This window comes from Lepisma saccharinum, chromosome 20 (assembly GCF_977018435.1).
Source record: "Lepisma saccharinum chromosome 20, izLepSacc3.1, whole genome shotgun sequence".
Taxonomy (NCBI): domain Eukaryota; kingdom Metazoa; phylum Arthropoda; class Insecta; order Zygentoma; family Lepismatidae; genus Lepisma; species Lepisma saccharinum.
Window position 1 is genome coordinate 61620355 of NC_139248.1, and position 24502 is coordinate 61644856.

General features: G+C 36.5%; 1 protein-coding gene across 1 annotated transcript in view; it reads left to right on the forward strand.

Moving 5' to 3' along the window:
• Positions 1 to 20090, forward strand: part of LOC146003651 (glyoxylate reductase/hydroxypyruvate reductase-like) — a 125615-nt gene extending 105525 nt beyond the window's left edge. The window contains exons 7-8 of the mRNA XM_083142002.1: positions 802 to 927; positions 19916 to 20090. Of these exons, the coding sequence (XP_082998128.1) occupies positions 802 to 927; positions 19916 to 20034 (245 nt within the window). The 3' untranslated portion in view covers positions 20035 to 20090. The remainder of the gene's footprint in view (positions 1 to 801; positions 928 to 19915) is intronic.
• Positions 20091 to 24502: the final 4412 nt, after the last annotated feature.

The following is a 24502-nucleotide window of genomic DNA, read 5'->3' on the forward strand; positions in this document are numbered from 1 at the left end:
GTCCATAAGTTTTTTGTTTTTTGTTCATCTTTCTTACTTACTTATTTACTATTATTATTATTATTATTATTGTTTTGTTTTGTTTTCTTTTTTCTTATTCAATATATATACTATTTGTAGCAAATGTGTGTCAACTGTAGACTGTATTCTGAAAAGGGTTAGGTGGGAGAACAGCGTATGCTGAACCTCGCCTGCTCAATAAAGATATGTTATTATTATTGGTTCCAATTAAAATTTCAATTGGATTGAATTAGTTTCAGTTGGAATGAATTGGATTCTATTGGATGTCCAATAAATGTATCACAATGAATTGGTTTCAATTGGAATCTCAACTCGAAATGGAGGACAATTTCCAATTGGTGAATTGTATCCAATTGTAAGTTCATATATTGTAGAATCATTATGTTATAAATTCATTTATTGAATCAAAGCATAGCTATTCCCCAGCATCCCCCATCACTGCAAGCATTGCCTCTGAACCAAATTACGTTACATTTTTTAACTAAACAATAATACTTGAAAACTGCTTTACAATAGTCTTTTATAACCATATCAAGTCATGAGAAACATGTCAGAAATTGAAATTGGCAGAACAGCTTGTTCACAGTTCAAAATCAAAACAGCGGTCTGACAGACCCATGCATAGTAGTTGTGTGAATTATCAATGTCCATAGTACTTGCGGATTAATGTACAGTTTCAAAGTCTTGTTATTCACTGCAGAGAAGTGGTTGGGGGGATTTAAGTTATGTCACTGCCTCAGGCAGACAGATAAATATCTAATGCATTTTGTTTATATACAGGTGTGGTTGACCAAGAAGCTCTTCATGATGCTCTGGTAACAGGAAAAATATTTGCAGCAGGTTTGGATGTCATGACACCAGAACCACTTCCAGGGGACCATCCTTTGTTGAAACTGAGCAATTGTGGTATGTAGTTAGAAAGTAGATTGTGATATTCATCACATTTGAAGAGTGCAGGGGTAAAACCTGCTAATTTACAATTTCCTGTTTCTACAAGAGAACCTATTCCAACTTTGAAGACTCACTATTTTCCACTGTATACCATTTTTCAACTATCACATTTCTCAGGACTTAGAATTTTTCATGTGCATACTACGCTCATGCCATCAACAACAGTGACTCGATAAAAATGAACTTATCGAGTTTTCTCTTGTACTCTGTCATGAACCCAGGACCTTTACCATTAGGCTATCCCTTAGAAAGTACATGGCACGTACTTCCCCAGACCTCACTCAGGATCAATGCAGTCACTGTGAGCCTCCTTTCTGAACTACGTTTTCAGAAAAAGAATTGGGTACTTCTTTGAAGGAAGAAATATGTCTTATACTAGAAAGTCTGTGGTTCGATCCCTGTGGGTGTGACAACTCTTATTTTTTTATGGCCGTATTTAAAAGTATTTAAAAAAATATTCAATACAAATTGATGACAATCTTTGCAGTCACAACCAGTGATTATCCACACACCCCAAACATGCCCTAACTCTTCCCCAAAATGTTGTCAATACCCCCACAAAATTTTTCACAAAGTCCCGATTTATGGTAATTTTGGCTCTAAATTTACCCTTAAACCCTCCCCTTAACATGAACTTACACCCACCCAGATGGAAAGTTTTGGATAAACCCCCACAAGAAACAAGAGCAGGAAAAGTAAGATCAGAATAGGATGTGAGCAAATACTGGAGCTTAAAATATTTAGAAAGTAGAACGAGAGTTTATATATAAACCAGAAATAAACAGGATAGGGTAAACTGGTACAAAGTTTTATAAGGCAGTGAAGCATCTTATGTAGCGTGACATTTGAAAATTTTCCAGTGAAGGAGAAATTGCTGTAACTACTCTGAATCATTGGAGATGTTATTAAGTCTGGGCTGATATCTATTATCGGTTCGAATTCATTTACCGATACTGCGTAATACTTTTTTAGTGTTTTGATCTTTCACATAGTATGCAAAAATGCCACACAACACTTTCGCAGAGACTAGTTATCTTGGGAATTATGCAAAATTTTAAATTTCTTTTCATTTTGCACCAGTTTGGTGTGAAGGGCTGGATTTTGTGATGACATAACATGTATTTAATATTCTGATGCAATTCTTGAATATTTTAAAGCTAAACTCTTTTTAAATTGATGCACATAAGTAGAATGGAATACTTACACAGTATATATTAATCAGTATTTTGAACAACTTTTCATTATTACATCGGTAGGAATCAGTAATTTTATACTCAATTGAGTGATCTTGGATTACCAGCCAGGTTAGGTAAGCATTTACTTCCAATGTTTTGTGTACATCGCTGATAATAAGTGCAATATATGTGCTCAAAATATTTTAAGTCGATTATTATTAAATGTCGACCTAACCTGGCTGGTAACCAAAGAACACTTGCTTGAAACATGTTGCTACAAGGAGCAAGGTTTGTCTAAATCACGAATCGTACCCAGGAACTATATTTTCGTCTATTACCCGACCAGTCTCAGTTGTAGTTCAATCCACCTTTGGCTTTGCAGGCTAGTTCTAGTTGCTTCAGAGAAATGGTATCCCAATTTTAGGCAGGATTTAGCTCTTTTCTGCAAATTCAATGTGACAACACTGGCCTGTTCCGGCAGGCCTAACCGGTAACTTGACCCCTAAACAGGCATATCAATAACCCCATAGCACACTGTTCCAAAGTCTTCCATCTCTTCCCTTCCACTGGCGGGCGCCCTCTCCTCCTGTTACCTCTTCAGGGTAGCGGAACCGACCTCCCTCTGTGCTTCTGTCGGCTGCAGAAAAAATGTTCCATGCAATATGTACTTGATGGCAATGCTGTTGGTTAACGTATTTAACAATGTTGTCATTTTATTGAAACAACTTTTTATTTCCTTACATTTTGCTGTTACCTGCAGTAACCAGTTACTGGCACATAATACATAATAATAAGCTGAGCTACTATGTAAAAGGCTAAATCAATATAAATCATAGTGTTTTTTGATGAAATACACATCACACTCTGAATAGTAGGCTTGGCACACCTAGATTCCCAATACTGATGCTGCATATGGTCACTAAGGTGACTAAGTGTAAAAACATTCCTGTATATATATTACAGTAAAACCTCATTAATCCAGAAAAGTATTACACAGTATCGGTAAATGAATTCAAATCGATATTTTCTGATACCAATACATAGTCACTGATATCAGCCCATACTTAATAATATCTCCAATGATTCAGAGTAGTTACAGCAATATTTTTTCATTTGCACCAGTTTGGTGTGAAGGGCTGATGACTTTGTATTGTACTGTATAGTGTATTTAGGTCTATGTCCTTTAAATACACCATAATAAGCATGTTTTGTTGCTATAAACGGAGTTTTAATGCACTTTCTACTGTTCTTTTAGGTTATTTCAGTTAATCCGGACTTTCGTTAAACCGGTCAACTTATACCCCCATTAGTCCGGACTAACGAAGTTTTACTGATGATTGATTGATTTTTGTTATTTAGCGTTGCTTTTCTCCCACTTTTGGCTAATTGCGATGAGGAGGGTGAGTGATGATGTGATGAAATTGATGAAGGGACACTCACAAATAACAGCCATGCCCAGTCTGGGACTCAAACCCAGGACTACCATAATCATAGCATGCTGTGATAACCACTCTGCCATGAAAGTCAGCTAAAAATCTGAAAAGATGGAAGGGAAAATATAGAGAGGACATTTAGCATCTCACTGCATTTGTGGAGGTTAGCAAGTGCTCCATTGAATGCAAGCTTCCCACCTGCACACACTGTCAGCCTCTGTGTAGGAGTGGTTAACAGAGCATGCTACAATGCCAGGAGCCCCACCCAAGTAACCAAAAGTGGTTGGCCCAACGTTGAGCCAACTGCACTGAAAATGGTTGGCCAACGGTTGGCCCAATGGAAAAACATACTGTTGGCCAACAGCAATTTTGGCCATGGTTCCAACGTTGAGCCAATGTGTGGTTTTCACGTTGGGCCAATGTATGGTTTTACGTTGGGCCAATGTATGGTTTTACGTACTGAAAACTAAAGAATGGATAGGGTTGTTTTCTGATATATACATAATTTATTGTGAGGCCAAATGTTTCAAGTTATTTATGAAAATAAAAAATGCACAGCACTTTCTCTGTCACATGGTATAATTTTTTTCAAAGCACCATACCTTCAAGTGGTAGCACAAAAACCTTCTAGAGTATACTTAGTTTTCCACCTGTCATGGAATTTAATATGCACGTAACATTGCTTAACCACCTTCACAATAGTACCTCTAAGAATGTTCTTTTTCTACTACAGCAAAAGAGACAAACAATAAGCAATTCTAAACACATCTTTCATCCATGGTGGCTGACAAAGGACTGGTGAGCGACTGCAAGTTAAAAATAGCTTCTACTTTCATTAAAAATATATTATATTTCCAGTATGTGCTGTGACTGAAATATTCGAAAAGAAACACTGTTACATGTCAGTTATTTTACACTCTAGAATTTACAGCATATTCCTGGAAGTTGTCTTAGCATGATAAAGTTGTTTTTAAAACTGATTTTGACTCACTTTTCCATTGTTGGGCAAACATTGACCCAACGTAAGACCAACGTCAATTTGCCAACCAACGCAAAGCCAACCTTTCCCACGTAAAAACTGATGTTGGCCCAACGGTGGTGGTTACTTGGGCACATTCGAATCCTGGTCAGGACATGAGAGTACCTACGTCAATTTCATCAGATCATCGCTCATCCTAATCTTCTCGATTAGCCAAAAGTAGCAGTGAAAAAATGCAAAGTAGAATATGCCAAATCGATCAATCAACCACCTGCACGTTGCACCTCAAGGTCAATAAGCAGCAGAGCACAAGTGGGAGAGCCTCGTGCAGCCAGAAGTTAAAAATACTGTTGGTAAAAATGCCCTTCATTTCATAGAACCACCTCCTGTTTTGTCTGTCATGATTGCAATGCCACACTCCACTGTTAGGTCCGCTTTAGACAAAACATTTTCCTTATTTTTCTTAACATTTATGCCATTTCAGATGCCATGGCGTATTTCATGGCATTTCTCAAGGATAGAACCTGTTCTATTTCTGTAGCATATTTTGTACCATAACCAATCAGAAGTGACATCTGGGTCACTAGTACAGATGTAATGTACAATGTACCACTTCACATTTTTAAAAGACTACAACTATTCAACCAAGAGGAATAATGCTTCGTATTAAATGGTTTTGGGTAGAGATGAATGGCGCTGATTAAATACATACTTTACAACATTTACTGTACACATATGGAAGAATATTTTAGTTTTTTCATTTGTAAACACCGTGCACTCACCATAGATGGTGTAACTTGATGTGCTTTTTGTGCTGTATGTATAATAAATTGTAATCTGAACAGCTAACCGAAATGTTCCATGAACTGCTATCATGTAAAGTGCTATCTAGTATAACATTTTTGGAAGCATTTATAGCATTTATGCTAGCAAAAATCTTAAAGGAAATGCTTTCGTCTAAAGCTGGCATTTAGTCATAAATCAAATGACAAGAGGTTTCCCACTGCACAAACACAGCCAACAAAGCCTCCTGCCTTCCTCACTCCCTCCTTTCTGTTTTTTTTTTACAATGCTACAGGACTGCTGCTCACCTTGCAGTCCATGTGTGCATACATGAGAGCTCTTCCACAAATATGTCAGCCCTGATACAGAACTGTATGACAGGCAAGATAGATAGAACAAATCAGGCCCATAGGCCTGTTAGGCTAAGGTAGTGCTCAAGCCTAGAGTGCCATTTAAAGCTTTTTTTTTATGTAACAAAGTTAGAGTATGGGACAGAGAAATTTACACTTGGCAGAGGTAAGGAAAGCAAGCATACAAGGTGTTTCTCAACCCTTGTTCCCATTGAAGATTCAAGCGATGAAAATGATGTTTCCTCATTTTAAAATTTGTACGATGTAAACCATGGCACAAGAACAAAATATCGAAGGGCACACATAAAATGTCGGCGCTTTTTAGTTCAGGGGAGTGGAGTTGGGGCACCTAACCACAATCCTGCCTAGGGTGTCAAAATATCTAGCTACTGGGCTGTAAAAAAATGTGAAGAAGGTTGTAAGAAGAGGAATATATTGGGAAATGTGGAACATGAAGTGGGAGAAATAAAATTATGTTACTGATCTCAGTGCAGACTCACACAGAGGATGGAAGCAATAGAGTATTATGATGATGAGCCATCATTTGTAAGGCAATTTATTTCTAAAGGTACTAATTAAGGCAGAAAATATTAAATTAATAAATACATAATTGCCACTAAATTATGTAGAAAGAAGCACGAAATTGGACAAGTCTAACAAACGTAAAGAAGAGCTTTTTAAGTAAACACCAAATCTCAATGGATCTCCACACAATGATAACACACACTCAATGAAAATCTGTAAGGTAGTACCACTGAGTTTTGTTGAGTTAGTACATGCTGCTTTTTATGTTGTCATAATAATAACAATAACTTAAACACAAATGTTTTATGCCACCTTAATTTGGCTACTTGAAAATACTCAAGAATAGTTCTACCAGTAAAAGGTAGAGGAATTTTTACCATCTTTTCTAGTGCAAGCAGATTACCCCTATTTATTTGTTGCGTGTTAGTTTCACTAAAGATTTATAAGCTCTAGACATCATCTTGGAGAGGAAGTGATCACACTTAGATAATTATTTGTCATTTTAGTTACCTCCGTAGGGATAATTGCTTAATTTTAAATATCAAGGAGAGAATGCTCATCATTTAATCATATGCCAATTGGATTTGAGTCAGAGTGGTCTGGTTGGTAGGGCAACTGACTGCCACGTGAGGTTTGATTCCCGGGGTGGGTGATCTAAAGTTGGAATTTCCCGGCCTAGTCCCCGCTCACCCAGCCTCAAATGAATGGGTACCTGGGAGCAACCTGATGGATAAAGGCACCAGGAGCATGGGGCTGATTACATCACCTCAAATGGCTGAGATCTAGAATCTGTGGGGGCCATACCCCCACATCCCCTAAATCTGCCTTCATGGCATAGTGCTATATGCACAGGCAACTTGACCAATTGATGATTTATAATTATTGGTTTTAAATGCCTGTGTAGAAAATTACCTAAATTTAAGCATTAATATCAGCCCTTTCCTCAATTAATATGTATTGTAAATCAGCTATGTGCTGTATGAGTTGCATTTTAAATTATGATTGGTAGATTTTTCTAATGGCACGTGCAAATCTTTACCCTTGAATTTCATTAATTACTGCACATAGTAAAGGCAAGAAAGTAATGAAAAGTGTCAATGTTTCATGTTGAAGTTAATTTTCTCTGGACAATTATTTATCTAGTATGCGTATAGCAAACATTCATCCATGCCTAAAAATATAACCATTTTCACAGCATCTTGTAACCTATCAATAAGTTTTCTAATTTTACAAACATCTCATTTACATCATCCGACAATGAGGGAAGCACATCAGAAGGTGAAGGACAGTTTCAAGAACTAAACTTGTTCACACTCATAATTTTGAAACAAAATGTTTTCATTTCTGTCCTGTCAAGATTTCATATATAGAAGTAGGGCTGAGACGATAACAATGTATCGGCTAGTATCGGTTCAATTTTTTCACTGATACCATCCGATACAAAAGATTTTGTATGGCTAGAGCGGCCAAGAGAAACCACTCATTTGTCAAGATTTTGTCCTTTTCAAAAGTTTGTTCACCCTTCCTTGTGACAGGTTGGGGCCCTGCACGAGAATTCCGTGTACATTTCCAAAAATGATGCATCCTCCTGGGAAGCAGATGACAAGATCAAAGGCAGGGCTAAAGTGAAAGTGCTGTGCCGAAACGTGACATTGAAGGCATGTAACTGCCTGGTGGTCAACGCTATGTGGAAATAAAATAATCCATCCTTGCAAATTCTTGTTCGCAAACTCGTGGATCAAAAATGTGATGTTTTCAAAACCAGCATTATTATAATGCTAGGCTCATTCCGGAGTTCCTGGGAAAGGGATGAATGTTGCTGTGGGAGGGAGGGTTGTGGATGTTCTTCTTGTGATCTTACCCTTCTGTGTGACGCCGACACTGCAGTGACTTGTTTTTATTGCAAATGACAGATACTGTTGGACAGCAGGGCATATACAGAGCTGGAAAATGAGCATTGAATATACGGATCAGTATTTGTGTATATTTTTCTGTCATTTTCCTCCCTCTCCAGGTAAACCAAACGATAAGAATGTTGTTTACATTTGTATTTATTTTGCATCCCTTGTGCAAGTTGTACGCTATATGCACTACATAAATTTCATTTTACACGCTATAACTTTCTCTACCCTTAAAGACTTGTGTAATGAAATTGGAGATCATGAAATGAAGCAGGGACACTTATAATAATCCAACGATTTTTTCGGTGTGTCTGCAACATTTTAACAATGCTTGCAACATTTCCAAAACTTCTTATTTTTTTGCATCCTCTGGGGATAGAAAGAAGTTCACATAAAATGTCACGAGAAATTTTAAGTGATATAATGCTATATGAGAATAATTTTGGAGTATTTGATATCATTAATAGAATGTGATGTGATGAGCTTCGTAACTCAGTAACTAGCCTTTGTTATTTTAAACTGAAATTATACAAGTATCGGCATCAGTATCGGTTGGAATCGGTTAAGGTATCGGTATCGGCAAATGTTGGTATCGGCTCAGCCCTATAAAGAAGTTATTTATAGTACATGGTATTGTAGTGATTTTGAAATTTAATTTAAAATTGCTTACAATCCCTCCAAATAATCATATGCAATAGCATGCAATAGAAAGGAAATCTTACAAAAAATATACATTTATTAACACATTTTCATGGCACATTAGTAATTTAGACAAAGTAACAGAATGTTTCAGAGTTAATATTAGTACTGGTGATCAGATTGTGGAAACTTCTAAATCATTCATTTGTATGGTGGAGCTGAGCTTATTGAAACAGAACTGCACCATGTAACATTTTTAACATTAATGAGAACATCCATTCCATTTTGATCCAGATCCTGTGTATTGTTGTGACACAATTCAGCATTGAAGTTTTTTACTTTTTTTATTTACAACCATATTTTCTGGTATTTTCCTTATCTTTCGATAACCACTGGTTTTCATCATACTGTTTCTTTTGGCAGGCTGCCTTCTTTTATGTTTCCTTCTTAGAATTAGAACAACTTGCTCCAGAGGAGACTGCCAAAGAAACTTAGTATGCTCCTCTTCTGTTAGCCGCGGTAGCTCAGTCGTTGGGGTGTCTGTCTACCATGTGAGAGACCCAGGTTCGATCCCCAGCAGGGGAGAACGGGGATTTTTTCCACTTGTTCAAGCAGCTCCGGCATTCACTCAGCATCATATAAAGTGGGTACCTGGAGGAAACTCTGGGGGTAAAGGTGTCCAGGAGCATGGTGTTGATCACATCATTACGCCTTCGGCCGTAATCAAGCAAGTGTGGGGCCCTAACTCCACACACCCCTATACGCCTTCATGGGGTGGTGCATAGGAAAGGGGAGCACCTTACCTTACCTTAATAGCATGCAATGTTAACTGGACATTATCCATTGCCTAGTGCTTTAAACTATACTTACTCTAACACTGCATTTCGAGAGAGAACCTCTTCTCTTGTCTTCAAGTTAATAATTTATTTTTGCCTGGTGGTGGGAATCGAACCTGGGTCATTGGTATGAAGGCTGCTGCTTTGATTTGTCTCAGTTTCTAATATGGTTCCTTGTGTAGTAGGGCAATTCTGTTTTGACGAGTGTGACATTCAGACAAATTTACATTCATTTTTTAATTATTTTCTTAGCACCTTCAAACATGTAACTATTTCAATTCGTGTAAGTTCATTTTCCTTGATGAAAGTTATTTCATTTCAGAATATTCCTCTCTCATCTCAATTTTCAGCTACAGAAAATACATTTTTTTTAATTGTGATGAGTGTGACACATCTGAGACTTGACTTTAGGACCTTTCTCAGTTTTCAGAAAACTCTGTGAAATATAAGGGTTTACTGAAACAATTTCATTTTATTTTCACAAAGTAAACTTAATTCGAAATTTAGATGCTTTTGGTTTCTAAAAATATTACTACACACTTTTATAAACATTTTATGCCTGTGACAAATTTTGTGACGGGTGTGACACCATGCACATTATTTACTTTGTATGATTATGAAACAATGCAAAGGATATGAAAATAGATTTTTCAAACTAAGGTTTGTTTCAGAAATGAAGTTGGATACTTCAGAGCGTAAGATATAGAAACAATAAATGAGACAATTAAAACGAATTTAGAATTAATTTAGTTTTCTTATGGTAATAAAACTAAATTAAGTGGAGACACCACATATAAAATCCCACTTCTAAAGGGTTTTCCCATAAGAATGATATGATTTTGAAATGAACTGGCAACTATGCTTCAAATGTTATAACTGTCACTAGTTGTCATTTGTGTTTGGTATACTGTGACAATTGAGGGGTCTAGTGAGAGAGGGAGCTATGCCACAAATCTTGAAAATTTTATTTTTTGCCATTTTCAGTCTTCTCCTACCATCTGTCATCTATCATGTGAACTACAACCATGTGGCATAGCTCCCGCTTGTTCTGCAGCAGATTTTCTGAGTTCTTGAATATGTCCTCATCAGCATTTTGAGTGAGAGAAGGAGCTATGCCACTTACTGATGGTGTCTGCAATAGGAGTGGCAGAGGTTGTGTTGCAGTAACCGGTGCTAGATTTAATATCAACCCTGAAGTTAAAAGATCTCATGGCAATAATGCCTTATATTCCTCCAGTTCTTCATGGTGTTTACCAAAAACTAAAATCCACAGAAACAATGGAGAGTGAAGATCCTCCAGAACACATATGAAGTTGTCTTTATGTAGATCATATGAAACCCTGTGAACATGATTTACACTCATGCAAAAGTATTTAAGCCTTGTTCAAAGTATTTGATGTGCTAGATTGATTTTTCCACATGGGTATACTACAACAATATACCACACATGTTCATAATAAATGGTATTTATATTGAAATTCATATTTTTCCTTTTGAATAATTTACCTAACAATATGTTCAGAAAAAAAAATACCCTTTGTTATACAAATTATGACTCAACGCAATGCTTTAGAAAACTCAATTTATTTCCATTTCTTGTTAAAGTGGCATAGCTCCCTCTCTCACTAGACCCCTCAATTCATCATGGCTAAATACATGCTGCAAGAACGTTTGGTTATTATCCCAAAAAAAAAAGTATGTAAATAGACATTCTTTCGAAACTTGAAACTGATCATAATTTTGGGCGAAAAATTATCTTCAGATGAAGCTCATTTCTGGTTAAGTGGATATATTAACAAACCAAATTGTCGTCTTTGGTGTGAAAATAATTCACAACAAGTCCTTGCATCTGCAAAAGGTCACTGTATGGTGTGGTTTATGGCATGGTGCCATCATCGGACTTTTTTTTTTTCTTCTTACCAAAACGAGGTAGGAGATGCAGTTACAGTGACTGGTGGGCGGTACCGATTGATGTTAACAGATTTTTTGTGGCCAAATTTAGATGAAATTGATTTGGAGGACATGTGGTTCCAACAAGATGGTGCCACATGTTACACTGCTAATGCCACTATAGACATATTGCAAGAACAGTTTGGTGAATGGATAATTTCAAGAAATACAACTGTTAGTTAGCCTCCAAGAAGTTGTGATTTAACTCCTTTAGATTGCTTTTTGTGGGGTTATTTGAAATCTATAGTCTATGCAAACAGACCACGAACCCTTGATGCATTAAGATTGAACATCGACTGCTGTATTTGTGACATTAGGCCCGAGTTATTGCACAGTCTCATTGAAAATTGAGTTCATCGAATTCACTTGTGTGCATGAAGTAGAGGTGGACACTTAAATGATGTGTTATTCAGAACATAATGTAATAAACTATGCTTCAATATAATATAAAAGTTTGGTTGTATCTGAAATAGTTTTTATTGTAAAGTCATATCGTTCTTATTGGAAAACCCTATACAATAAAAAGTAATAGGTTTAAAACAATATGTTATTTCAAAGCCATGAAACTAATGCTTTTATTAATAATTCCAAATCCTGCATAGTTCTCCCTTTAATTTCATATATAATAAGTGATACTTGAATGAAAATATAATTAACCTTGTTTGTCTATTTTCGTATCGAATGGCTCAGTAATCAAACAAGTGTTCTTGGGTTACCAGCAAAGTTATATCGGTGTTAGCATCCAGCGTTTTCAGTGCATACATTGCTCTCATCATGAGGGAAATGATTTCCTGAAATGATGATTTCCCTGATGATGAGAGGAATGTATGCACTCAAAATCAGTGGCGGAGCGTGACCTTTCCAACAGTGTAAGCTATTTCCCATTGTGCTTATTTTTGGGCTGACATGGTTAGTCATTTATCCACACACATCGACCCCCGCTCAATTTTTTCAGAACACTTCCCTGGAAGTTTTCACCAAATTAAAAATTCTGGATATATCCCTGGGATTGGTGTTTGTATCTCCTACATTTCAACTGATAATTAAGTCAGTGGTATTCCTATCACAATGAGTAACGTATCAATAAAAAATATGCAAAGTTAGATAAAATGAATAATAATAATAAACAAACGAAAACAGAAAAGTGCTGAATACTTTTTACAACCACATAACCAAGTATCAGCTCCGTACCATGAATCGCAAAATCGGCGCACTTTATTTTTCGTTTCTGTTACTACTTTATTTTTTGTTTCTGTTACTATGTCTGCTAGAGAAGGAAGGGGTGGGCCTACCTATATCCACAAGTTTCTTCTTGGCAGCAAAATCCTTGCTGGACAACGGCGTCTTCAACAAGTTCTCCACCCCACAGCACAATCACACTCATTTTATTCCATAATGCACTTCACTATCACACCACAGCACAGGGACGACATTCTGCTTTTCAATAGATGGAATTCGCAAAAGCAATACCTCGAGATTTTAACACAACACACAACAAGAAAGGGAAAACAAAAAGAAACCAGATCAAAAATCGGTCACTGCTCAAAGCAATGATCTTTCTGACTGTGAGGGGAATATCCCTTTCGGATATAAATAAATTCCCTCTCTTGCCTTAAAATTCCCTATATTTAGTAAAAAAAAAAATACAATATAAAATATAAAATAAATGCTCACAAATTGTAGGGATATATCCAGAAATTTCTATCAAAGGACATGTAAGTGCTTTCTTAGGATAGTGTAAAAGCAAATCTAGCACCTATAAGATTATAAACAGGCTTTTCGTACGTTGTTCGAAGAGTGTTTGAATCACAGACTATGTAATTAATAATATTTGGTTCACATTTGACATGAAATTTGTAAAATTGGTTCAATCTTCAGTTTTCATTAAAATTTATTTATTTATTTATTTCACTTTTTAGCTCAATTATTACCAGCTGAGTTCATACATAAGTGGAAAAAAGAGATCTTAATATTTCTAATGTTTATGCTCTCCTACAAGCGAAAAACAGAAACAAGAATTTTCCCGTATCCCGCTCATTTCTAGGTTTCTCCTTTTTCCCCTTCCTGTTAGTTTTTTGCTTCAGAATTCCCTGTTCCTGAAAAAACCTTCTTGAAGCACCACTGGCTCAAATTTCCTTTGCAGTCAACCATTCATACCCGACAACGCTGGAGTCCCTCCTTTTGCAGGACCTGTGTCTCGCTGGCGTGTATTCAGTGAAGCCAACCCAAGAATAATGGTGCTAAATCTCGCACAAGTTTAAAAAGTCATTTTCAAGTTGGAGATATTTTCGTTGTGGTTGAATTTTCTCAAACTTAACACATAATGTCGAACCCATGCCGTTGGTTGAACCATTCGAATTTATATTTGTTTTTGTCATAAATTAATATTTAGCTATAATATGAAAATCCCTGAACAATTTAGTAGTATGTAGCATAATTTCAGTTTAAACGACACCATGGATGTCCAGAAGGGGCAAGGGGAGGGGCACTTTCTGAAAAAATGAATGTCAACCATTTTCACACATATAATTTCATTTCAGTCACATCAAATTGTTAATTATTGTAAGGACGTTGCAGAAAAATGTTAACTTCAAATTGAATTAGTATATTTTGAGAAGGGAAATAAACCTAGTTTACCCCAACCCCTGAAAAAAAAATACTTTGCTTAATCCTCCCTGGTTGATTTTCTAGCTGACCCAAGCGATATTCTAAATAGATGGAAGAACTACTTTAATGACCTTTTAAATGTCCATGTAGGAGATAAATCAGAAGTGAATGAAGTACACACAGCAGAACCTTTAGTTCCAGAACCTAACTTGACTGAAGTTAAAGATGCTATTAAAAGGCTAAAGAATAACAAAGCACCTGGCATTGATTCAATACCAGCTGAGTTAATTAAATATGGTGGAAATTCATTAATATGTCAAATTCATAAATTAATTTGTTTAATATGGAATAAAGAAGAAATCCCTCAACAGTGGAAAGAATCCATAATTGTTCCTGTGTTTAAAAAAGGTGATAAAATGAACTGCAATAATTACCGTGGAATTTCTCTACTCTCAACAACATATAAAATATTATCTAACATTATTTTAACAAGACTAACCCCATATGCTAATGAAATTGTAGGTGATTATCAATGTGGATTTAAACGTAGCAGATCAACTACAGATCAAATTTTTCACATCAGACAGACACTTGAAAAAAGTGGGAATATAATCAAAATGTCCATCAGCTATTCATTGATTTCAAAAAAGCATATGATTCGGTCAAAAGATATAAATTATATAATATATTAGTAGAATTTGGAATACCTAAGAAGCTTGTTAGTATGATAAAAATATGCACCAGTGAAACCGAAAGTAAAATTCGTGTGGGTATTAATATGTCTGACAAATTTACAATTCATGATGGGTTAAAACAAGGAGATGCATTATCTCCATTGCTCTTTAATTTTGCCTTAGAATATGCTGTTAGGAAGGTAAAAGAAACTAAAGAAGGACTAAAATTAAATGGTGTGACTCAGTTGTTAGCATATGCAGATGATGTAGACTTACTGGGGGATGATATGAATACAATTAAGAATAATGCTAAAATATTTTTCAAAACTGCTAAAGAGATAGGTTTGGAAGTTAACAAAGAGAAAACTAAATATATGCTTACAGGCCGAAACCAAGTGTTAGGTAATAATCAAAATCTAATTATTGATAACAACTCATTTGAACCAGTTTCCAAATTCAAATACTTAGGAGTAATATTAACAAATGAAAATTATATTAAAGAAGAAATAGAAAGTAGGCTTAATTCAGGAAATGCATGTTACTTCTCTCTTCATAAACTTTTGTCTTCTCGTTTAATATCTAAGAAACTAAAAGTTAAAATATACAAAACAGTAATTTTGGCTGTAGTATTATATGGATGTGAAACTTGATCTCTTACATTGAAAGAGGAACATAAATTGAGAGTATTTGAAAATAAGATCCTTAGGAAAATCTTTGGACCTAAAAGGGATGAGGAGACAGGTGAGTGGAGAAGGTTACATAATTTAGAACTACATAATTTGTATTCATGTCCAGATATTATTAGAATAATTAAATCAAGAAGACTTAGGTGGGCAGGCCATGTGGCACGAATGGGAGAGGAAAGAGGAGTTTACAGGATTCTTGTTGGGAAACCTGATGGTAAGAGACGTGTAGGAAGGCCAAGACGAAGATGGAGGGACAACGTTGAGATGGATCTAAGGGAAATCGGTAGGGATGGAAAAGAGTATATATAGATCTTGCTCAAGATAGGGAAAGATGGAAGGCCTGTGTTGCTGCAGCCATGAACCTTCGGGTTTAAGAAGGTTAGAGAGTTAGTTAGTTAGTTTAATCCTCCCTGGTGGAAAGAAATACTGCGGACGTCCATGAACAACACTTCTAAACATGAGGTTTGCAATGCTGCTGTAAGCCTGTCCGTAGGTTTTACACATGTAGGGTTTCAACTGGGCTGGGTTATCTTCCCAGAGGCAGAGCTGCATGCCACCAGGCGTGTCCCCAGGTTGCGGATAGGGGAACGGCCAGCAGATATGTTGGCTAGCTGGAAACAGTTGCGGACAAGCAGCAGCAGGATTGGAGGAGGCAGTGAGATGCGGAATGGCAACTGCATCTCAGTAAATACTGCAAGACTCCGATGAAAATCCTGCGATGTGGCGAGGAGAGCTGCCACTAAATAAGCTAAGCTACTGCTGCCTTGCAGTAAGGGGAGGGATCCCCAAAGGCTAAGGGATGGAAAACCCTAACAGAAAACCAAGGGCGGGAGGAGCTCAATAGGCATAGAGAAGGCAATCTTCCTAAGGGAAACAACCCTAAAAAAAATCCTGGTCCTCCAAGGTATGGGGATTGGGCGCGAGGCCAGCACCCTAGCACCATAAAAATACCACCCGCTAAAAATTCTCAACAAGGAAAAGCCGGACAGATTCATGGATGCCGAAAAAAGCATGCGAAAAGGACTAGGAATATGTTAAATGTAGGAACTTGGAACGTAATGACACTTCTGAAACCAGGAAAGATGCAAGAATTATCTGAACAAATAAAGAAAAAACAAATTGAAATAGTAGCTCTGCAAGAAATCAGATGGAGTGGATGTGGTGTAATAAACAAAAAGGACTATACAGTATTCTATAGTGGTGCATGAGATAAAAGAGGACTGGCTGGTACAGGTTTCATTGTACAAAAAAGAATACAAAATCATATAATAGGATTTGTGCCTTACAACGAAAGATTATGTAAACTGAGAATTAAGGGCAAGTATAACAATGTAACCCTAATCAACACATATGCACCAACTGAAGATAAAGAAGAAGAAATAAAAGAAAACTTTTATGAAAATATTCAAAATATGATAGACAGTGTTCCAAAAAGTGATATAATGATTATATTAGGAGATTTGAATGCAAAGCTGGGAAAAGAACAAATATATAGTAAAATATCAGGTAGGCACACATTACATGATGTAGCAAGTAAGAATGGTGAAATATTGTGTGAATTTGCAGCTGCAAATAACCTGATGGTTATGAGCACCCAATTCCAGCATAAACGAATACATAAAGGAACGTGGATATCACCTGACCAAAGTACTATTAATCAGATAGACCATGTCCTGATTAACAGCAGCAAAAAGGATTTGATAAGTGATGTAAGATCTTTAAGAGGCCCAAATATTGACTCTGACCACATATTGGTGCGAGTAATCCTAAAACAGACTATCCCTGCAATGTATAAGATAAAATCTTCACCAAAAAGCAAATGGAATAAATCAAACCTACAAAACCCGAAAAAAATGAAGGAATATCGAACAGTATTACATGAAAAATTGAAAAATCTCCAGGGAAGCAAAGGTGTTAACGAAGATTGGGGTAGCATACAGACTGCGATAAATGAGGCAGCTAAAGAAGTTATACAGAAAGAAAGAAATAACCCCAAAAATGAATGGTGGGATGAAGATTGCAGAAGGATTATTCAAGAAAAGAACAAAGCAAGAAAGAGAGCAATGCAAATAAAGACCAGGGCCAGCCAAGAAATATATAATATAAAAAGGAAAGAAGCTAATGAAATGTGTAGAGAGAAGAAGAAGAAATGGTTGAATGAGAAAATAAGGCAAATTGAAATTAATTATAAGAAAAATGAGACAAGAAAATTTTTCAAAGAGATACAATCCTTTAAACAACAGCAAACAGTATCGCCAATGATGTGTAAAGATACAGAAGGTAACATCATCTCAGAAAAAGCACTAGTTCTAAATAGACGGAAGGAATACTTTAAAAAGATTCTTAATAATAATGTAACAACAAGTATGCAGGCACCAATAGCACAGAATGACAATAATCAACAAGAACTACATCCTCCATCATGGAACGAAATAACCCAGGTAATACAAAATCTAAAAACAAATAAATCAGCAGAATCAGACAACATCCCTCCAGAATTAATTAAAAATGGAGGGAGAACATTGAAACAGAAGTTGCACAAGCTGATATTAAGTGCATGGAATGATGAAAAGTTACCAACTCAATGGAATGAAGGTGTAGTGTGCCCAATTTTCAAAAAAGGGAGATAGATTAAATTGTGATAATTACAGGCCAATTACACTCCTAAACATTGCATATAAAATACTTGCTATAATATTAAATAAAAGGCTATTGGAATGCACTGAATACAAACTTGACGAATATCAAATGGGATTCCGAACCAACAGATCAACTATAGATAATATATTCATAGTAAGACAGATTTTTGAAAAAAGCTATGAATTTAATATTGGACTCTACAACTTGTTTATAGATTTTACCCATGCATTTGACTCAGTGCACAGGAACAAAGTAATAGATGTTTTAAAATCATATGAAGTATCATCTAAACTAATCAGACTAATTAAGTTAACCTTAACCAACAATAAAGGAAGAGTCAAAATTAACAGGGAACTGAGTGAAGAATTCGAAGTAGAAGGTGGAGTCAAGCAAGGTGATCCCTTATCTGCAACTCTGTTTAGTATAGTGATAGACTCTGTATTGAAACAGTTGAAATTGAGAGGAAACATATCAACAAGATTAAAACAATGTATTGCATATACCGATGACATCCTTATAACAGCAAGGACAAGAAAGACATTAGTAGAAACATTTGAAGAACTAAAAAGTGAAGCTATGAAAATGGGGCTCGTAACTAATATGCAGGAAACTAAATATCTCAGATGTGTAAAAGGTAAAAGCAGATTACAAGACCTAATTATAAACGACGAGAGAATAGAAGAAGTGAGATCTTTCAAATATCTTGGATCAGTTGTAAATGACGACAACACAATTGAAGAAGAAATTAGAGAGAGAATTATTCTAGGTAAGAAAGCATATTTTGCCAACTTAGCCCTATTTAAGAGCAAACTAATATCTAAATCTGCGAAACTGAGACTTTATTATAGCATAATAAGACCCATAACCACATATGCATGCGAAACTTGGACCCTTAAAGACTCCTGTAAACACAAACTCTCAATATTTGAAAGGAAAATCTTAAGAAGAATTTATGGCCCTCTGAAAGAACCTGATGGAAATTGGAGAATACAAACCAACGAAGAACTCAACAAGTTAATCAGGAATGAAAATATCATAAATTTCATAAAATCACAAAGACTAAGATGGTTTGGGCACGTAAATAGAATGTCTGATGAAAGATTAGTAAGAGAAATATATAAATGGAAACCACTTGGGATACGAGCCATAGGCAGGCCAAAGAAATGGTGGGAAGATGAAATAATTCAAGATCTGAAAGACATGAAAGTAAAGAATTGGACGAAGAGCATCCAGGATAGGAAAAAATGGAGAGATGTTGTTGAGAAGGCCAAAACTTTCAATACATGACGTTGTAGCGCCTCAAGAAGAAGAAGAGGGTTTCAACGTGCTCTTCTCCCTATATTCCTTGCTCTTCTCCATCCAGATACGGTAGGCGACTGTAGGCACTGCTCCTTCGCGGTCAGAAATTTGTAAGGCAACATTCAGATGGCTTTCAACTTTCCCCAAGCAGAAGGCAGGAGTTCTCATATGCCATCTGGTGCTGAAGTGTTGCAATCTAACAAACAGGATCTCGAAGACTGGTATTGGGCAGAGATGAACTTTGAAGTTTTTACAAATTTTGCCATATAATTACATACATTTTACTAGAACTAATAAAGTGTAAGCCCGGCTTACATGGATGCTCTGTGCCTGCTCAAAATGTATGTATGTATTATTAACCTTCCTGGTTGTCTTTAGGTACATTATTATTATTATACATTGCTGCTCTGTATATTTAACTCCAACCCTGTGTTTAGATCAATAATATATGATTTTTATTTTTCAGTCTTGATCCCCCACCTTGGAACTGCAACTGTTAAAACAAGAACAGAAATGGCCATCTTGACCTCACGGAACATCATGGCTGCACTTGAAGGCAAAGAAGTGCTTACTCCAATTCCATAATTGTGAAATGTATCAAAACAAAAGTTAACAAAATAAAGTATTTTTTATACAAAGCATTTTCCTTTCTTCATAATTTGCCACACACAGGAGATAACTACATAGAAATGTAAGTGTGAAATGCAATCTCAATCAGGACTCGAACGCTCTGGCATACTGTGCCGTTGCTCTACCAACTGAGCTACCGAATCAGCCCTGCTTTTGCATCTGCCATTTTTTTACGTGTGGAATTCTCTGTTAGTGATATTGCAATTGGATAAGTTGTCTTTGAAACATTGATGACATCAACAGTTCCTGCAAAAAGCTTGTGGTAAGCTTAAGGTAGTTTGGTTGTAGCTTGTCAATGCCAGTTAGATATGGCAACAGGCCCCTAGCTAGAATTGATCTCCGGGGAGGATTAACAGGCAGACTTTGTAAACCAAGTCTACTTTTAAAAAGTTTAATTAAATGAATGTAAATTATGTGAGGGGGGTATCATTAAATACATATAAAACATAAAATTTAGAAATATACAAATACTTCAGTTTCTTTTCTATATTTTCTAAAACATCTTGAAAAGTGTTAATTAACTGCTACTGACATCTTCCCTACACACTCCATACCACTTTTGATGTTTATATCATACAAGGAAAAATGTACAATAATCAATCATAGTGTCTACTGTACATTCCACCCCTGATTGAAGCAATAAAACTCCCATTCGTTCTCAGTATTATATGATGATATGATTTATTTGCATCCAAGGACTACAATTTTGAACAAATAGGCACATCTGTAGTATAGGACATGTCAAATAGAAATACATGATAATAAAGTTTGGTAATTTTTGATGACATCAAAGTCCCAGATTTCTGTCTAAAGGGAGGCCACAACAGGGGCTGCAAAGGTACAGATAAAGAAGCTTCCCTATGAAATAGGTTTCTAATGTCTATAGAATCTTCTAAATACTTGCTGCTATTTGACTTTGGCTCATAACCAAGATGAATGAATATTATAGATACTTTTCATGTTCTGTGAATTTATCCTCCACCAAGTTGTGAGCAAAATAATATCTGCTGTCTACATTTTCACTAGTCATTACAAACAAATTCTACAAAATAGTTTTACCTATTGTCAAGGGGGTGCTGACAGCAGTGCCAGGAGAGGCCCAGCCCCCCCTGGACCCTGTCTGCCAAGCATGATTCAAGCTTGTTCAAACACATAGGCGCCGACTCCATGGGGCTTGGGGGGCTCAAGCCCCCCCAATATTAACTATGTTGGGGCAGAGCCCCCAAATAATTTAGCTTAAGAGGATCTAATGTATTATTTTGCTTCTCTTGTAAAGTTTACTCTGAATTGTGCCACATGAACTTAACTTTAAACACACACTTAAAATTTTCTAGACCATCAACTTTGGGGGGGGCTGAGACTGCTAAACCATCAACTTTGGGGAGGCTATGACCAGAGACAGTACGAGTAATACTAACAATTTACGATAAGTTCCAGAAATTGACAATGCAGAAAACGTCGAGAAATAACGATATTTTAAAATGAGGATTCGTTATTTCCCAACTGCTCTGGATCCCGATAAGTCGGGATTGGGATGAAAAATTTTTTCCCCGATCCCGGTCCCGACTTTTCAGAATCCCGCACACCCCTAGCTTTTACGAGATTCCGAACACTAAGGCCAAAACTTAAAAAAGGGAGAAGGTGAGTCATTCATTAATTTATTTCAGTGATCAGAGCCCCACCAATAATTTTGACAAGTCGGCGCCCCTGTTCAAACATGCAACTTTCTGTGACAAGCTTGGTTGTCACAAACCCATGATAGTTTGATTGATTCAAGCCTGATGCAAGCTTACAGTTTGCCATTATATGCTTGCAGCAAGCTTTTAGCTTTACATGATTTTTTTTTCATGCTCAGCAATCTTACTGTGCTATCTGGGTAATATCTGTATAGCTGTATATTATTACCTTATATTTTGACACACAAGGATGAGATAGATTACATAGAAATTTAAGTGACAGGATAAATTTTATGAAGTCCAAGAAGGAATTCATAAGTTGCTTACAAAAGGCTCAGGTGTAAAACATGGTGACATTTTGGTTATTTCGGAGTTCATTAAGAAAAAAGGTTGTTAGAAGCTATACTGTAGATAAATTGTTTTCGTGTTGTGTTTACCAATTTCAGAAGGCTTCACTGAGTCCAATGCAAATTGTATGACATGGCAATTTCACTCGAAAATTGAAGGATGGCACGTTTTACTTTGAAACTCAAAAATGATGAAAATGTCACTTACAATGTTTTACACCCGAGCCCTTCATTTGATTTAAGATTTTTCTTTTGTTTGTTTATGGGTCTGTCATAGCAATTGATGAATAGTGGCACATCAAAGGTTATAGATCTGGGGTTTCTACACTGGCCGCACGAAAAACTAGCCCTGTTCAGATTAGTATACAAAATGCACATGCGGAACTGTAAGCTGTCATGTGAAACATATTATCCCGTACGCAAATGTGACTTCAGGTTAATGGTGACCAACATCTATTGTAAACAGTAAGTACATGTTTCATTATTATTTCAAATGTACTGTACATATTGTATACTGATCGGAACGGGGCTAGTTTTTCCTGCTGCACCCTGTACAAGGAATCGAGAACAAAAGGCGCACAAAACCTTAGCCAGTTTCTGAATAGAGTGCAATGGCAACATACTTCTTCTTATGGTGTTACAGTCCACTGAAGAACCTTAGCCTCCTCAGTGATTTTTCTACACCTCTGTGCCACAACTTTCCAATTGCTGTACTCTAGCTTCTGAACATCCTCATCGACTCCATTTCCATTCTCTCTCGTGCTGTTCTCAATATTATTTGGAATATCCTTCTTTGAAAGGTCCCCACCAACTGTTCATCTTTCTTTGAACAGGTCCACATTTCCGCATTATAGGTCAACACAGGTCTTATCAGCAGTGACATTAGTTTTTCTTAAATAACACAGTATCAGCAATAACATCATGAAACCCTATCATTTTGGAAAGCCATGTAAAGGTTTGGCATAAAGTTGTAATCAGATACAAGAATGTGTTATTCACAAGCGAAATTGATGTAAAAAGTGGTTGTAGCCTGAGGGGAAGGTTTATCCTCCTCACATGTGGTGTGTGGTAATAATTCATCTCTTTCTCGGTAGAGGTCAGTTAATCCAAATACAATGGTTAGGAGTCAGGTTCTCCAATTGACATCCAGAATTAATATGAATTAGTGTGCTAGTGGAATTTGTATGAATTATGTTGAGGAGTTGAAAGGCGAATTTATCCGAGTCTTCAGAATGATCACCCCCCAAAATGCTGAAGAGGCCCACCAATGCACGTGGTGGTGAATCCAGTTGTGCACCGATAATGTTAGTCAACATACCGAGAAGTTTGAGCATTGAGAGTTGCACTGTTATTAAGCTTACAGATATTCTTGTCCTGTTTCACTCCAATGTATCTTGTTCAGTTTAATACACTTTCTGCATTGATTACCCCATTTTAATAATAATATAATATCAATATCTGATTGTAACTTTTGGCTCATCCTATAAAATAAAAAACATGGCCAGTATGTGTTTTGTTTATTTTGTATGAATGTATTTTTACAGTCATTGTCATGGACTTATGCAGTCTGACAATTAAATTATGAGACTGATTTTATATTGGTCCACTTGTGGATTCTATCTGTGAAGTAATGTTCATGGTGTAGTGGTTGATAATCTTCAATCTGGAAACACCTTATGAACTTAAGACAGGCATGCTGGGAATTATGCCACCGTGTTGTGAGGGAGGTGTAAAGCTTCATCCTCACTGAGATGCCGGAAGTGTGGCAACAGAACGGAACAATTTCACTTCCGACATCAAGATAAACCTGTAGTAAGCGTTACACCATTTGATTTCAATAGAAGCAGACAATGGAAGTTTTCCACATTTCCCCGCTTCTCAGTGTGCGGGGTCCTTAAGGGTGCCGTTCCGTAATTGCTATGGAGGAGTGAGTGAACATCAAGTTTCATGAAATACATTATGGAAACTACTTGCAGGAATAAACATTTGTTGAATTGTTGAATTCCATTGTTGTGTATGACAAAACAGAGCATTTTCACTATGGTTCAGCTACGAAACAACAAATTCCAGAATGAAATTGTCTAAATTTACCAAGAGGAAAGACAATACAGCTCCAAAAATCAAAAGTGAAGACAATGCTGTGTTTTTCATGACAGCAAAGGCATTATTCATCTTGTGCTTGCTTCATAAGGTGAAACTGTAATAGGCTGTTACTAACGTAGTGTTCTGAATGATTACGAAAGAGAACTGACTGTGTCCGACCTTTGTCTCCTGAACAGGATAGTTGATTCCTGCTCCACAATAATCCAGTGGCAGCGAGCAGTAGTGTGTGAATCATCCTCTCTACTGCCCAGATATATCCCCCTGTGATTATTGCCTGTTCCCGAAAGTGAGGCTGCA